Raw genomic sequence first — 19,123 nt, forward strand, 5'->3', positions numbered from 1 at the left:
GGCTACAACAATGCCATATTCCACCTATCGACAACTTTCCAAATTAACTTTTTTTTTTTTTTTTCAGAATCCTTCTTCCGTATCTTGATTAGTCTCCCTTCCAAATGGTGAAATTCCAGTTGTTAGATCAAGCTACACAGGCTCTGAATAGGGGATGCTTAATTATGGCCACACTGTACTTTTTTCCTTAAAAAATCACTGGTAATACAATGAATTTCTATTCTGTTATTTTAATGAATTTTTTGGGATTCCAGTTTTGGAAAAAGTATTAAATGAAATTAAGATAGAACAACAAAATAAGAAAGAAAAAGAACTGTCCTAGATAGTTGTAGGAAGTTTTTTCACTTGATTAAAAATTAAGTTTTCCAAGAAATTATATTCTTGTTTAATTCTTCATCGAAGTGTAAGCAAACATAGTTCGCACGTGAAATATCTTCACGATTAAGCTACTTTAAATAGATTGATGACTTCATATTAATTGCCTTAGCATCCCTTAATGAAAAACACTTCCTTTTGGAAGTGTATATTGCTATGCATTATGGGAAGGGTTGCTACCAGACCAGTTGCAACCTTTATTGTGGTCTCATCAGTGAGAGCCAGACCCAGAAAACATACTAAGGTTGAATTAAAGCAAAAGTCATATTTCCTATATACATGAGACCTCAGTAAAGGCCTAAACTGGTCTGGATAGTAACTCTTCCCATAATGCACAGCAATACACTTCTGAAAGGAAGTGCCCTTTGTATTAACGGATACTAAGGAATTAACATGAAGTAATCAGTCTCTATATACAAGTAGACTAGTTGTGAAGATACTTCATGTGCAAACTATGTTAGCTTACACTTGAATAAAGGATTAAGCCAGAATCTAATTTCTAACCAAGTGAAAAAAAACTTACTACAATTAACTCTGATATACCTTTTTACCTTGTATATGAGAAATATGCAACTTCTGCATTAATTCAACCTCTGTATCTACTGGGCCTAGATCCTACTGATGAGACCTTGGTTAATGTAAAAAATGGTCTAGGTAATGCAGAGCATACTGCCTTTCAGAAGTATTTATTGTCAGGAGGGGTATATTCTTACTTTTTGTTTTTCATGTAATCCTCTCAGTTATATCATAAATTTCTCCCTCTCTTAATGCATAGATAATGTATAGATACTTCACATGCAAACTTTGATTGCTTACATTTGGATAAAGGATTAAGCAAGAATATGATTTCTTGATGAGCTTAATAACTATCCTAGTTTGGGGTATTCCTCAGTTTTGTTTTTGATTCTTCTAACAATGGCATCAGCATCCTGGAGTTCCACAACATGATGAGATGTCTTCGTGTTGACTGCAGTTCAGTTAAGTTAAAAAGTTTCACCTCTCCACCCTATAGGTTATTTCAACTACACTAGAGGAAGTTTTTCATAAATGAAAACTGTTATAATGAAGACAGTGAAAGGCATAGGTGTTAGATGAGCTTTGTACCAACAAACATTGCTATACAAGGGGGGGGGGGTATACATACCAATATATTTTACCACATGTTCACTTAGTAGTCAGTGTAACAATAAATATGTTTTTAAAGATTCAATATGATATGCTGAGTTTCTGCTGACTACATACTTATCAGAGGGATGTGACTTTCTGGGAGGGAAGAATGATTACTTACAAATATTAAGAGAGATGATATGGATCTGGAGAAAGGATGGTTAACTTATACTTATAAGATTTTTTTTTTTTAAATATTTCTCATTTATTAATATACAGTAAGTCCCAACTTACGGATTTCAGTTGCATAGATTCGTAGATATGTAGTTGCAGTACTTCGACATAGGCTAGCAATGCCATCTGTCAAGCACCAACTCTGAACATAATAGATGGCGTTCCTTGTAAGTTGACAATGATAGAGCTGATGTATCATTGCCATTTTGTTTGTTTCTACCTTGAACACAAGATGTGTCTTAGTGAAAGCACACAGTACATATTGAAAATAAAATATAAACCCTATACCTGAGAATGCACAAGTGATGAGGATAAATACACGTGTGTTCACAGTGGTAAGAAGTGCATTATAACTATGAAGACTTAAGTAGATATTATTAAAGACATGAAAAAAAGGGAATAAAAGTTCATCAGACATTGTTGCATGACAATGAATGAATGAATTGACTGTTAGACAATACAGCATTTTTTACCCTCCTAATACATTGATAACATATTCTTATACTTTAAAGAAAAACTTTTCTTTGCCATTCTACAGTTAACAAAATTAACCATATATACATACACACAAATATAAGTTGTATAAATTAATAGGGGTTGATGAAAAGCCAAACGGCTATTTTTTTCTGGTGAAGTTAATTAAATTAAGGGGATAAAATCCCTTATTATTTTACAGCCAGTATGCGAAACTCTAAGATCAAAAACTACGATCTAAGAGTTTCATGCCGACGAACTATCGGCGAATCCAAGCATAAGTGACCACCTGGTAGTACCACGCCAAGGCAACTCGAAGCAAAGGTGGAGCAAGCTCCCTCACTATCCTTGATATTTTCTCATAATGTAAAAACACACAGCTCCTAGGAGATGTAATATTGCTTTACATTATGAAGAGAGGTCACTACCCAGACTGGTTTCAAACTTTTTTTGAGGTCTCATCAGTGAGTAGCTAGACCTGGATGATATCAAAGTTTAAGTGAAAAAACTTGCATACCTTCACTATACGAATGCCAGAAAGGTGTGCACATATATTATATTATAACTAAGATGAAAAGCCAAACGGCTATTTTTTTCTGGCGAAGTTAATTAAATTAAGGGGATAAAAATCACTTATTATTTTACAGCCAATATGAGAAACTCTAAGATCTCTAAGAAACTCTATTAATAGGGGTTGTATAAAATAAATTAATCATGAATGTCCACCAAAAGTACTATTGTTTAACTTTGTCAATTTATCAGAAATATATGTTCTGAAGAAGAAGCTTATAAAATTTAAATTTTATCTAAACAGCTTTTTTATCAGCAGGCCTATATATTTATTTTGTGTTTCACCAGGTACACATTTGAAATAAAGGATTAAGTTTTCAAGCATCCATATAAAATCAGACCAAGATATATCCTTTTCTATTTTATTATCAATGTGCATGTGTGTGTGTGTGTATTCAATAAGTATTTAAGGAGAAAAAAAAAAAAAGTATGAAGTCAAACTTCTAACGATGCCTATAAATACTCAGTTAAATCACAGAGTTATGTGTTTACATCTAACTTTGCAAAACAACTGCAAAAAAAATTTAATTATTTAGGAACTTAAACAAAATCTTATCCTTCACTTATAAAATGAAGATTTTTTAAGTTTGCATATGCCAAGTTTAATTACTACAAAAAAATGTCCCTTCCATTCTCTGCAGTCATCTTGAGCAATCTGATTTTATCAGAGTTCTTTTAGGAGGATGAAAAATAAAATAAAACACAACAGCAGTTACTTATTCACCATTACCCAAAGTGAAATAAAATCCATACATCAAACAGAGTATTTCAGAATGAAATTTCAGACCAACTTTCATAAGGCTATATCAATTCGGATTACATATAAACAAATACAAAACAAAAATAATGCATATTAAATACATCACCATAAAGCCAGTACAAATGGAACACCAAAAATTGATTTAGTAACCTCTTATGTTTACCAGGACAAAATATCATAATAGAGAGAGGCTGAGAAGAACAAATTATATGTAGAATTCAACTTGGTTGGATAGCCTTTGGAGAACATCATGAAGCACTCAAAGGAAACATTCTAATCTGCCTTAAAGTTGTATGCGTATATGTATATGGAAGTGAAACCTTGACTTTGACTAAAAAATTGACCAACAAGTTGGGGATTACCCAGAGGAGAATACAAAGATCATTACTTGGTATTACTATTCTAGATAGAAAGCAATACTTAGGTCAGAGTTCAGACTATGATGAGAGACATTATCAGTCATTAAAAAATCCAAATGGCAATGGGCAGAACATATTATTATTATGTGACACCTCCAGGGAGTCCAAAGACTCATCAAGAGAGGGCATCTACTCTACAACTTCACCACCACCACCACAATGAACTGCAACTACACCAACGCCATTTCAGCCACCACCACTAGTATTTTCAGAGACAATCAGAAGCATTCATGCCCACGGTGGGATTCAAACCTGCAGCCTTTTGGCTGGGGAACGGATAAGCTAATCGCTCAGCCAACCAGGTTGGTGATGGATATTGCAAGAAGTAACACTCAAAAATGGACAAAATTGATCTCCGAATGGTATCCCAGAGATGGAAATAACTACAGGAAGGCCAAAGAAACAGTGGAAGGATGAGATTAAAAAGAATGGCTGGAACTCAGTGGTATAGTAGAAAGGTATGACTAAATGGAGGACTTTTGGGGAGACTTCATCCAGCAGTGGACAGAAAATAGCTGAAGAAGATATCAATTCAGTCACAAGTCTTTTCAACTGTGTTTCATATAAAAACAATCCCTGTTTATACACATCTTAACCACAGTAACAACTGTTTATTACCATCGTTCAACTCTGTACTAATCAATAACAGAAATTGAGAATATTTTGGAACATCCTTATGTTTTGATAGCTGTCAGATAAACAGTTGTACTATGTGATCCCCTCTTAACCAACTACAAAAGATTTACCAACAATATGGTAAATCTTCCACAAAAATGATCAACTTCTTAAGTGAAAGTATATATATATATCATTCCCACACACTAGAAGTTACAATGCATACAACAAATAAATACCAAGTGTGGGCTCGGATTTTGAGCCAAGAAATATATTAATATTCTTTCTGAAGAGCTGGAGGATGTAGTCTTTGAGGAACACTTTTAGGATAGGGCCATTACGTTGAAATGAGGTAGATGGAATCAAAGATGAATGGAAGTAGTAAGTTCAGTAAGTCAGCAATTCAACTGCAAAGAGATGCTGGACAGCTGTTGCTCGTGTTCTATAGGTCTAGTAGAAACAAGAAACACATTGGATGAACAGGTGCCCATGGAAATATCTGAAGAAGAGATGATGGGTGAGAGAGAGAGAGAGATTGGGGGGGGGGTGTCAATCAGCTGAACTGACCTCTTCTGAACAGTATCAAGAATTTTTAGAGGTTTTAGATGAATCATCCCCAAATGTCTGAATAGTGAAATTGGAGAGAATACACAGAAAAATGTAAAAAAGCAAAGCACTGTGTAAAACTAGCTAAACAAGTCAATGTACAGTGTATGCATGCTAGTTTAAATGTTTCTAGTTAAATTTTATTTGTAAAATTATTTTTTGTGAACTGTCTTAATGATATAGAAAATCTCAAATGCAATTCTGATTTCAAGTTATACAGTACATATAAATCTTTATTTGCTTTTGAAAATTACATAAATTATTTGGTTTCTGCACCCAATGACTGCTTTATAAACAGGTATTACCACGTATTTTCTGCAACAACTGAAAATCTGAAAGAGGACATTAGGACAATATATTTAGTTAGATACTGTATATGACACTACAACAGAAATTTCAGATGGCTCTTACATTAACTGTCACTAAATACACTACATAGATATTCGACTTCCTCAGCTCAGCTTTTAACTCTTGCATCCTGTGAACTGCATTCACTTGCTTTACCACTTTCAGTTTCTCACATACTGGTACCTATGATCTCTTCTTTACCATGATGATACCCATGAAAGCAACCATTAAATCATTATACAGAAATCTCTCACTTTTACATGGTTTCAAATAACAGTTTTGGAATGAACATGGTTTAATAAATTGATAACAATGCATTTAAACATGGGTTAACAATTCATAACATGTTCACACTGGTCCCGGTTCTGGACAAAACTTCTTGGACTGTCCATGGCACTGAGGCTAGGCATAGCTTTCTTGTATCACTAAATGCAGTACAGAGATGCCTAGCCTTAAGACCATGGACAGTCCATGAAGTTTTGTCCAGAACCTGGATCAGTGTGAATAAATGAATGTTAAATGAATTGTTAACCCATGGTAAATAAATTGTGTTATCAATTTATTAAACCATGATTCCAAAACTGTTATTTGAAACAGTGTAAAAGTGAGGGATTCCTGAATAATGATGTAACAGTTGCCTCATGGATATCATGGTAAAGAAGAGGGCATAAGTGCCAGCATGTGTGAAAGTGGTAAAGCAAGTGAATGCAGTTCAGGATGCAAGAGTTAAAAGCAGAGCTAAGGAAATTGAATGGAAAAGTACAAAATAATTAAGTAAATATAAATGAGAGAAAGAAAATGAATGATGCAAGGGTGCCACTACTAGAAAATGAAAGGATGTACATGGTCTGTTTCAGGAGGGGGAGATAGAGAGTGACAAGAGGTGGTGGCTCATTCATAAAGGCTGCACTGAATGCAGCTCCAGCATTGAGTATACCAGCCAGTACTACTCGCTAGTATACTCAACACTGGAGCTGCATTCAATGCAGCCCTTATGGACAAGCCACCACTGGTGACAACGATGAATGAGGTTTGGGATTATGAGGAATATACAAGCAATTTGTAGTGGTCATTTTAAGAATGGATGATTTGAATGGAAAGGAAAAGGTGAGGATCAATATTAGAATACTGAGACAAGTGAAAGTAACAATATAGTGGAAAAAATGATCAGTGTGCTGCCAGTGATAAGTTGGGATGGTGGTTAGCAAACGTGATTACCTGGCATGTTAACAGAGCTGTAGGGGAAAGGAATGCAGTTTAGATAGATCTCTAGTAGAGATCTATCCTGTACTTTCACAATCATTCATAGATCATTTGGTCTAGAGAGAGTAGAGTTTCAGGATCCTGTACATTCACAATCATTTATAGATCATTCATAGATCATTTGGTCTATAGAGTAGAGTTTCAGGATTATCTAATCCTTAGCATGTTAACATTCGTGGTATTCATACTAATGCACTATAGATTTATAACCTTTTGTGGGTGAGATTCACATTAATGTATTACCTAATAGCTGGCCAACAAAACTACTTTACTTGCTACACCCTCAAATGATATTGCATGAAAAAAAAAAAAATTAAATAAGAGGAGGAAAAGAAGCCAGAATCCCTGCTCTAGACCAAAGAGACATCAGCCACTCAAGGCCTTCAATAACAACATAGTAATTTGCAGCTACCTTGCTTCTTGAAGTACTTGAATACCAAGCAATGGAGGCTATAACCTAGTCATCATTACCACCTAATAGGTCTAAGATGGCATTGCCTCTGATAAAGAAGATATCCCTTTGCAGCAAGAATACTTGCAAATTTTACCAGATGCTTTCTGCTGAATTTAAATTTTATTTAAAATATGAAGTTAGCCTTATGGTGGTTAAACTTTGGTGAGAACTTTTTTTTTTCTTGTTTTATTCTTGGAGGATGCTTAGAAACTTTTAAACATACATTCAAAGCTCTTTTATTTTAGAATTTTATTTTTACAAATATTTTTTTTTTTTTTGGAATAACATTTTGAAAATAAAAAATATTGCAAACTACTGCTAGGCAACTTCCTCCACATCTCTATTATGCTAACTTGTGTTCAGCAGAAAAAAAGAAAATCAACAAACATAAAAAAGGAAATAAAATATCTCTATATCAAAAAAGTTCTCACTACATAAAAAAACAATCAGCAATGAATACTAACCCACGGAAGGTGGGGATAAAAATTTTGGGATCAAGTATAATTTTTGGTCCTGCATCAATCAAATAAGATAATCGTGCAAAATGGTACTAGTATATTTTTATACATATTGAACATACCGGCCTGGTTGCCTGAAAGGTTAGTGTAGCCACTCTCCAACAAACAGGTCATGGGTTCAAATCCTACCAAGAGCATGGATGTTTGCAATTGTCTTTAGGTGGGAAATGAATTTCATCATCCAGTGTGATACCACCACCCATTGGAAGCCTAAAGTGGCTTGAAAAAGTTCTATGTTTGCTCTCTAGAGCAGGATTTCCAGACTACATAAAAATAAAGTAAAAAATATAAAATTGATAAAAATGAAAAAAAAAAAATCTTCAGCCCACTCATGGTACCAAATGTACTACACGTTTACTAATAACCTTTCGTTGATGGGATCTAACATAAAAAAAAAATACATACAAACACATTCCTTTATGTATGAGTTTGTTAGTAGACATTAAATTACACTGGTCAATAAATTAATTTTTTTGTTTATTTTACTTATTCATTTTGTAAAAAAGTAATTTAGGAGATTCTAATGCACTTTGAGGTACCAAATCCAAAAAATTCCATCTCAGAAGATTATTATTTATGTTTATTATTATTTTTTTAATAGATACATATGCTTTTTGTAGGTTTTTTTTGGTATATTTTATCATGAATTGATAATACTAAAACTGTTTAAACTATATTTGCAGGATTTTATTTGTAGATTTATTATAAAAAGAAACTAAAACCTCTATGAATGATTTTGTCAAATAACTAACAGGATGATAAACATATTAGAAAACATGAAAAAAAATTTTAACACTTCTAACCTCAACTGAAGATTTGGTTAGAAATCCTCTCTAAAATGCTGTATGTCCTGTAAAATGTTTATCTTCCTGACAAAGCTGCGAGTTATTTGCAGCAAAACATGTACAGAGGTTGTGCCTCTTACCATAATAAATCTATGAGTAAAATCCTACAAATATAATTTGTTTAATCTACTGTCCTCAATACGAGGGTTGTTTGAAAAGTTTGGTAAAAAAAAGAAAAGTTAAACACATTTTTTTGGAAAAAATCACCTTTATTTCTCAACACAGTCTCCATCGAGGTCTACACATTTGGTCTGGCAAGTTTCCAATTTTTTTATCCCATCTAAAAAGTAGGATTTGTCAAATTTTGCAAAATAGTCATTGACAGCCTTGATGACATCCTTGTTCAAAGAAAATGTTTTCCCACCAAGCCAAATTTTTAAGTTTGGGAACAAGAAGTCACACAGGGCCAAGTCCGGAGAATAAGGTGGATGTGGAACCAATTCGAATCTCAATTCATGCAATTTTGCCATTGCGACAACCAATGTGTGGGACGGTGCATTGTCTTGATGAAAGAGCACTTTTTTTTGAGAGCCAATCTTGGCCGTTTTTTATTCAGTTCTTCTTTTAAACGGTCCAACAATGACGCATAATAGACTCCTGTTACTGTCTTACCCTTTTCAAAATAGTCTATCATGATAATTCTTTGAGAATCCCAATAAACAGTGGCCATCACCTTCCCAGCTGACAAAACGGTCTTCGCTTTGTTCGGTGCTCTTTCACCAGGCATTGTCCACTGTTTTGACTCAGGTGTGTAGTGGTGGATCCAAGTTTCATCTACAGTCACGAATCGATGCAAAAAATCCTGCGAATTTCAATTAATCACCACCAAACACTGAGTTGAAATGTCTTTTCGCATGTGTTTTTGAATGACAGTCAACAATCGTGACACCCATCATACACACGATATTATACACCTGTTCAGTTGAGATGCCTACAATCTCACGCACTTTCACTTGGCGATCTTCCATAATGATACCATGGATTTTGTCAATCATTTCCTTCGTAGTGACCTCAGTTGGGCTTCCGGAGCGAGCTTCATCTTCAATGGACTTACGACCATGTTGAAACTCATTTATCCAAAAATAAATAGTCTTTAATGCTGGTGCAGAGTTCCCATGAACTGCATCAAAATTCAGCTTTGATCTGCGCTCCACTTCTCCAAATAAAAGTGTTTTATCACTGCATGAAACTCATTTTTCTCCAGTTTTATGAAAAATGTGAACACTGTCATTTTAAATGTTTGCCAAACGAGAACTATGTGTCACACGTGGCTAAAATTTTGCCAGGGATCATGAAAAAGATGATACGTGCTGACACTGGTATGAATGAATGAATTGTGTCACTGTCTATTGGAAATTTACGAAACTTTTCAAACAACTCTCGTAAAACTGAAAATGTAGCATGGTCTGAATATGTCTGAACATTAAGGGATATTCAAGCATATTCAGACCAGTCAGATAATACAAACCCAGCTTGGCAGAGCAAACATACATTCAGCAGTCTTTGAATTGTTGCTCATTCTTTAAAGCATTCTTTTGTTATATTTAAAAGTTAAAATAAGAACTGATTACATTGTTGTGTGTGTGTGTAGTTTATTTACAAGTGTTAAGCGGTGACACATCAAAACAGTAAAGACTACATACTTGCAATACTTTGGGTATTGCAAGTATGTATAATCATGATGAGCTGATTTTCACACCTGTTTCAGGTGTGAAAATCAGCTCATACGATTATACATCTTATAGTTAATTTAACTCGACAAATTCTGTTTAATCTGGATGTATCTGGACTTTCTATGAAAAAAAAAAATTTGTCAGAGTACCAATATAAATCTTCCATAAAGCATGTATTCTATGATACTTTATACATTATATTTATACATTAAACATTATATCTATGATACTGTAGTAATAGTAGCAGATGAACCTTTGAATCCAGTGCAGATAGGAAGTCAACATCGGACAAAAACATTTATGAATATGAAACTGTTACAAAGCTCATCCAACTGAACAGAAGGATTTAGAGTTAAAAATGTCTAACAAGATCATTTATCTAAACAACGATATGATATGCCTGGATGTCATCTTAAACAATGAAACTGATTAGGTCCAAATAATGAAACAAAGTACTTAAAAAAAAAAAGCACTTTTTAAAATGTGCATGGGCACATTTTAAAATGTGTGTGCACACACACATTTTTAGCAGGTTTATTTCTTTACTTGTAAATATAGTTAGCAAAGATGAATACTTGAATTTTGGCCTTTTCTCTTCCTTTTGCAAAATATTTTCTCTCTCTCTAATTACAACACTTAGCCAAGCTTGAGTTTTAGCATGCCTCGAACGAAAGAAACTGTGATTGGTGCAAAATTCCATTTTTAATTCTGCATCCTAAATACACAGAGAATTCATTTTGAAAATCCTTACTGACCAATGTTACTGAAATTTTCATGTCCACTTAAACTAAATAAACAAACATACTAATAAAATTAAAACTAATAAAATAAACTAACGCAATTAAATACTTACACCTTGGCACTGCATACATATCATGAGAGCCATAAATCTTGGCCATTCTATTTGTGCTGCAATATCTTCAGAGAAGCCGCCTTTCTTCAATAATTTAAAAAATAATTTAGGATCCAAATAAAAATCTTTCCACTTCATCTCCAAATTTCCTACTACAACTCTTTCTTCATTTTTGAGCTTCATTTCAGGAAATGAAAGATCAATTAGTATTAAAAATATAATTCATATTCAAAATATTAAGTATAATATAACAAAAATTTCCCTAATATTGGAGAACAAATACACACACGCACACAAGTAAATGTCAAGTATCTGTGTCTGTTACTAGATCCATGGTCAAGTCCCAGAAATTGGTAATGATGGGGTAATGATGTTAACTGTCTTATCATATCTAATATCAAATTTTATGGTCAGATCAGAAGTTACCTTAGAAGAAAGATTCCAAAGGAAATCTAGTCTAACACCAAGAACTAATTTGCTGATTTTTAAGCTGCTGGGACAGTGTGCAATTCAAAATGAAAGTGAAAATAATGAATTTTACATTTCATTCAACTACACTGATAAACAGAAAGAACCATGCTTAAGCACAACTTTGACTATTAACCTTACCACTGGGCAAGTTTAAAAATATTTTCTCCCAGCAAGGAAATTGTGAAGCAAATAATGCACAATCTCTGCTTTTGCTAACAATAATCTACTAGCAAATCTCTCTCTCTCTGTGTGTGTGTGTGTGTGTGTGTGTGTGTGTGTGTGTGTGTGTGTGTGTGTGTGTGTGTGTGTGTGTGTGTGTGTGTTTTTAACAAATACAGGAACATAAATTAATATTTGAATATGAAATGACAGAACAAATAACATGTTTTTGCTACTTATTTCCAATTTTTAGTAAACAGATTTGTCATAAACATTGCTTTATTTGTAATTAGCACTAAAAATGGTCATAATCAAATAATATTCACTATACAAAATTTGTTAAACACACACAGAGATACATGCACAACAACACAAAATTAAGTGAAACATATGGGCAAAAGACTAGAATCATAGCTAGGCAGTGCTCTCTGTGGACACCTGATGGAGGCCTTATATGCAAATTGGGACCTTGAAGGATTAGTGTTGCCCGTATTTTGGGAAGTTTTATGTATCCATATTTATTCAGATTAGGCTAGTTTCTGAGGGCAGCTGCACATTCTAAAAACAGTTTTTCTTTCTAAACCATGGTTTAGAAAGAAAATGAAAATTTTCCCACTAATAGAATCAGCTGGGAAAAAAACCACCATGGTTTTTTTCCCAGCTGATTCTATTAGTGGTATCCATGGCCTGATTCCGAATGACCATAGTCATGATTGCATATGTATTTTTTGTGTTCTTCTACATGGATAGTCGCTGATCTTCCTGTCTGCCCATAGCAGGCTGGCCAACTTGCAGGAACTACGAACTCTACATACACCAGTAAATGAGAGAAAAGGGAATCAATCCTTTGGAACAGATAATGATAGTTAATTTCAAACTGGGTTGAAAGCTGTACAGAAGCTGCATTTGTTTAGAATTCTGACTATTTTTTTTTTTTCAACATGCCTTGGACGTAGGTGATGGCATTAATAAAATCCTTCTGAAGACAAGGTTGTGGATTGGGGAAGAATTGATTATTTTTTTGATTCTGTGGGAATTGTAGTCATTAGATAGGAAAGTATATGATTCAGTTCTGATGCAAGAGAGGCCAATTGAACAAAGGCTGTATTGGTTAGTTTTTATGATGCCATGTTGTTGAAAGGGTAATGATGGAAAAGTTTGTGAATGTATTTGCCTAATTGAGTGGGTTTCCTGTATACTGAGGAGATGTTATCATTAGAATAAGTTACCAAATTGTCTAGGAAAGTAGACTACTGCTAATTTCCTTTTCCAGTGTAAATCTGATTCTAGGGTGTAAATATTTGGCTAAGAAAAAGGGGTCATCCCTGGAAAATGAGTAATAGTGTGGTAAGCAGGAGTATAAATACTAGATTTTTTGCTTTAGAGAGTGGTGAGTAAGTGTGATGAGTTGCCAGAGAATGCTGTGAGTGATTTGTTCATCAATGTGTTAAAGGAGAGGCATGATACTGCATGGATAGAGTGGGTTTTTCCTGTGATGAGTCTTTGAACTTCATGGTGGTTTGGAGGAAATTATAATAATAAATAAGTTATTAAAGATAAAAGGCAGATATCTGATGCTCAAAAGTAAACAGCTGACAATTGAAGGATTTCTGTATGCAGGTAGTAATAAAATACTACAAAATGGATTTCTGTAGTAATAAAAAAAAACTAAATACACTTTAAAACAACTATACAGAACCTTCAATATTTAGAGAATGAGTACTTAGCGAGCTTCATGCGGTCAACTGGGTGATGGCCAAATGGGCGATGGAATAAAAGATGAAATATGCAATTCTATTCTGTTGATCTATTACCAGATAAAAATGAGTTAAAAGAATGGTATAAACCAAAAAATTGAAAAATCTTGCTTATAATTTTTATTTCTGAGCTTCACTGCATAAGGTGTCTTGTTTGGCAATTTATCATTTGGGCATTTTGTGTGCGGTTATTTAGTTTAATACGCATTCACAAGATATTTTGACTTCTATTAAACAGTAAGACTAGTTGTTTGTTTATTACATCGGTTCCGATATTTGTGTCAACGTTATAATTACCACGTGCAAAGAACAAGTTTCAGTAAATAAAAGGTATATATTCAAAATTTATAATCTTAATCGTATACTAAATTGTATACGTGACATCTAAATTAATTTAAATAAATTTCAAACTCTTCATTATCTCTCAAATGAAACAAATTGCTAAGTACAATTATATAGAAGTATAGAAATATTTCACTATTGATATAATTAAGAATTTTTTCAGTACTATTTTTCAAATAGTACTGAAAAAATTTTTAATTATATCAATAGTGAAAACTTTTTTTTTATTTTATTTTTATATTTATATTTCTTGTTTCTATTCTTCAGAAATGGATAATTCAAGAATATTAAGTCAAAGAGACAAGGAAAAATATGCTTGGAATGGGTATTTTTATGTTAAAGACAAGACTGATAAGAAACGTTCAATTTTGGTGATGTGAAAATAAAAACAAAGGATGCAAAGGTAGAATCTGGACAAGTGTCAGTGATGGATCACTAATTTCTGAAAAGCAGGAACACACATGTAACAGTTCTGGAAATGTGGCCAGGATAATAATGCAAGAAGTTAGTACAACAGCCAAAAAAATTGGCGGATACGACAATGAGCAACCCATCACAAATCAGAACTCAAGTTCTACAAAATGTTTCTTCTGCGGTAGAAGGAATGCTTACAAATCATAGCAGTCTGTGCAGAAATATTCAAAGAAGAAGATTAAAAAAATTTAAAAGCCCCAATTAATCTTGATTCTAGGGAAACAATAATTATTCCTGAAGAATACTTAAATTATGAATTCAGTCCATCACAATTTGATCGTTTTTTATTGACTGATTCTGGATCAGAACAGGTCGACCCCATGAGAATATTAATTTTTTTTGTTAAAGCCATGCAGTGTGGAGCCAAAGCATGAATGAATTATTTATGGATGGCACATTTTTACTTTCTCCCCCTCTTTTTGCACAAATTTTTGTTATTTTGGCTAGAAAGGATGGAGGTCCTGTTTTCCCTGTTTTATATTGTTTATTACCTAATAAGACTCTTGAAACATACACAAAATTATTTTATATGATACATGAAATGTGGCAATTACTAGATCCCAAAAATATAAATGTTGATTTTGAAATTGCCATTCATCAAGCGTTACATATAGTATTTACACAAGCTAACATAAATGGTTGCTTTTTTCATCTCGTACAAAATCTTCGTAAGCATTTAGCTTCATGCAGTCTTTTAACCGATATAATTATGATGCGCAATTTGCTTTAAATTCAAAAATGATCACTTCGCTTGCTTTCGTTCCAAAACAAGATATTATTTACGCTATTTCTGAACTTGAGAATCATTTATCCAATGAATTTGAACCAATTTTAGAATGGTTTACGAACATATACATAGGTCGTCTAAGGAATAACAGAACCAGGGCTCCACCGATTTTTCCCTCAAACGTTTGGTCTGTGTACCAAAGAACAATAAATGGAACCGATAGGACAAATAATTTTGCGGAAGCCTGTCATCGAAAACTGCAATTGAGCTTTCACAGCAGCGCAAGTCATCCAAATTTATGGATTTTTATAAATGGACTGCAAAAAATTCAAAAAACATATGATGTTGATTATGAAAGAGCAGTAGCAGGTTTTCAACATGAGCACAAATGTAGACATTACGATGAAGCTGAGCAAAGAATTTTGAAAAAAGTTATTAATTACGACAGGGAAAATATAATAGAATATTTACGTGGTATTGCATATAACTATAATATGAATTAATAAATTCAAAAAAATTGTTTTGAATTTCATATAATTTTTTATGTATATATATAAAATTTGTAAATATGTTTATTAATTACAAAATAATATTAATAAATGAATTTTAAAAAAAAAAATTCTTTTCTTTATTTTAATACTGTGCAATTATACCTTTTCATTTTTAAATAATTTTCGGACCACTCTTTTTAACCATCTCTTTCTTAAATGATCCTACAAATTTTGATATATGATATAAACGAAAATATATAATATAAATATTTATTAACTAGCTGACTAATTTTTTTTATGGGAAATTTCAATATAACTTCTATATAATTCGTAATTCTACACAATAAAAATAAACTTAATTATAAGTGAGATTTTTCAAATTTTATGTTTATACCGTTCTTTTAATTCATTTCTCAAAAAAATATTATTTAAATTTACCTGGTAATAGATCAACAGAATAGAATTGCATATTTGATCTTTTATTCCGTCGCCCATTTGGCAGTTGACCGTTGCCCAGTTGTTATGTACCCAGCTTCACTGTATTATCAATTTTTACAAATGTTCCAGTATATGATACACTAGTTCTACGTTACAACTACTCCCATCCCCATCAACATTTGTGAACTCTTAAATCACTGTCATAAAGTGAGAATTTTAGTTGAAACAACCAGCTCTTCAAATAAACTGGGGTTTTATCAGTGAGTTCCCCATTTTCATCTCCTATTGCTAACTTATAGATGGAATCTTTTAAAACTTGGCATTAAATTTGTCACACCTTTCCTGCAGCCCAAAGCATGGCGGAGGTATGTCTTTGCCATTTAGCTTCATGCCCCCACAGGCTCTTTTTAACATTTTATAGTTCCTCAAATCCACCCCAAAAAGGAAAAGGAGCTCTAGCCACCATGGAATACTTTTGTTATTAGGCAAAGGCAATAGTTCCCCCTTCTTGTGTTTAATCTGCTGTAAGCATACACACTGCTTCACATCAACATCTTCTTCTCTAGAAAGTGAAATTTCAAAACTTTAGCCACCAGAGTAGAGCAACTTTTGGTCTCAGTACCACCACTACATTTTAAACAACAAAACAAGAATATAATATCTTATTAAAGGATATTACATCCCATATTGTTTCATAGCCGAATAAGAAACTCAAAGAGTTTCATGCCGAACATAGTAAATATATATAAAGTTTGGCGAGTCCAAGCGTAAGCAAATACCTGGATAGTGTTACAACTGACCCTTTAGGGAGTGCAACACAGAAGCAACTCATGGTAAGGGTGGAGCAAGCTCCGATCACTATTCTTGATATTTCCCCATAATGCGAAACCCAGCTCCTAGGAGCTGTATTACTGTTCTACATTATGAGTGAGAGAAGGTCACTACCCAGACCAGTTTCAACCTTTATTGAGGTCTCATCAGTGAGTAGGTAGACCTAGAAATACCAAGTTTGTAGCAAACAGAACTTACATATACCTACTATGAAAATTGCCAAGAAGGTGTCCTAATAAATTATTAATTATATGAAGAGCCAAAAGGTGTCGATTCGGCGACATAAACTTATTTAAGATCCCTTAACTTAAATAAGTTTATGTCGCCGAATCGAAGCCTTTTGGCTCTTCATATAATTAATATCTTGTTAAGTATAATACACTTTGTAATCTAGCAGAAAAACATTGTGTCATCTCAACACAGAAAATATGGCTTCTGCATTGAGGTAACACTGAGGCAAGTGATGCAACAATAGCTACTATATACAAGTAGACTGGTCATGAAGATGCTTAACATACAAACTGTTTTCTTTTGCTTGGGTAAAGTATTAAAACAGGGATATAATTTCTCTTCAAGTATAAAAGCTCTTCTTAAATCATTTGAACAAAATGGATACAACAGAAAAACTTTTACCAAACTCAGTAAAAAGAATAACAATCCCTCTACCACCCCCAACCAGACTATACATACACCATATATAAGAAAACACCATAAGGTAGCACATGATGTATGTAGTGTGTCATGAATGCTGTTGATAAGTTATTTTTTCAAAATTTAGTTGATATTGGGTTAATTTAGTGTAGTTTTTTTGTTGTTTTTTTTGTTCTATATGGGTGTATGATAGACTGAGTTACTTAAGTTTAAGTAAAGCTTGTATGTTTGTTTAAAGAATATATTGTTGGTATAGCCTCAATGTGTGGTAGAACAATGGCAGCTAAGATGTCCTTGTTGGGTGAACTGAATGTGTGATTTTGTTCAGTGCAGTATATGTGAGGTGTATTCATGATTTGACCGGAAAGCAAAACTGGTAAGGAAGTGTATAGTAATTGTGTTGAAAGTGACTGCCAATAATTTGGAGAGAATGGAGCATGTGACAGTAGATAGACAGGAAATTCTTAATATCAGAATTAATGTTGAATGCACAGTGGTGGATGGTCAGGAAAACAAAGAGGGATTCAAAAAAGGAAATATTGGACTGATGTGTAGTCCTTCAGAGGATAAAATGCAAAATGAAAAGATTACAGAAACATCAAGAGATTAACTGAGTTGAGAAGAGGACAAAGTAAGAGGCCCGAGGCAAGAAGCAAGATCCTATGAATAAATGAAACAGGGCAAGGAGAAAATTTTTTATGGAGATTATGATCAGAGGATTACTTAATGAAAGCATGACAAAATCTTGTTTCTCTGGTGCAAAAATTAATAATGTCAGTGATTAATAATGATTGAGTAATGAAAAAGACACGATGACTGCAGTAATAAACTTTAATGCAAAGCAGATATTTCATACTAAAATTAACAGTACAACATCAGCGTGCTAAAACAACAAGCAATTCAAAGAGGAGCAGAATACAAGGTAAATACAACAGTCTAAACAGATTAGACCAGTGGTTCCCAAACTTTTTCGGATCATGGTACCCTTAGTGTATCAGGATTTTTCCAAGGCAACCAAAGTCAGAACATAAACCTACCTAACAGTTGCAGTGCAAAGTTGGTGCAGTAAGATTGGTTAAGTTAAAAAAATAAATGAAACACATATTTCATATTCACAAACAATTTATATAAAAAGTATTCAAGAAGTACATATTTTGAACAATTGAATCAGTAGGTCAGGTGAGCCTGTTGTTCACTGCACATCTTCTCAAATCTTGAAATCAAACTGGACACAGCCACCCTCATTTCCTGTTCCACATTGATTTTTGCATAATACTTGTTTTTTTATCACAGCAACTGCCAAAAACCCAGTTTTACACAAATAATTCACACGGTTTGGGAACCACTGAATTAGACAGTCTTAAACACAGATGAGACAGTTAAATAACCTGCTTCATGAAGTTATTAGCTGGGATGAAAATACTTGGAAGTTATGTATTCATTTTGGAAGGATTCATTTATATGGTCTTCTAAAAATCCACAAACAAGGTTGTCCTGTAAGACCCATGATGAAACATATGGACTCTCTCACATATTGAACTGCAAAGTTTCTTTCACATCTATTAACTGTCCATACTGGACAATCTAAATCATTCATCAAGAATTCCACATACTTTCTTGAAAACATCAAGGATATTGAAATACAAGAGTCAGACTTCAGTCAGTTTT

General features: G+C 33.3%; 1 protein-coding gene across 1 annotated transcript in view; it reads right to left on the minus strand.

Moving 5' to 3' along the window:
- Positions 1–19,123, minus strand: part of LOC150092641 (ropporin-1-like) — a 72,916-nt gene that overhangs the window by 14,707 nt on the left and 39,086 nt on the right. The window contains exon 3 of the mRNA XM_090414419.1: positions 11,115–11,291. Within this exon, the coding sequence (XP_090270545.1) occupies positions 11,115–11,291 (177 nt within the window). The remainder of the gene's footprint in view (positions 1–11,114; positions 11,292–19,123) is intronic.

The sequence above is a fragment of the Typopeltis vanoorti genome, chromosome 25 (genome assembly GCF_054136105.1).
Source record: "Typopeltis vanoorti isolate ZY-2024b chromosome 25, IOZ_Tvanoo_1.0, whole genome shotgun sequence".
Classification (NCBI taxonomy): Eukaryota; Metazoa; Arthropoda; class Arachnida; order Uropygi; family Thelyphonidae; genus Typopeltis; species Typopeltis vanoorti.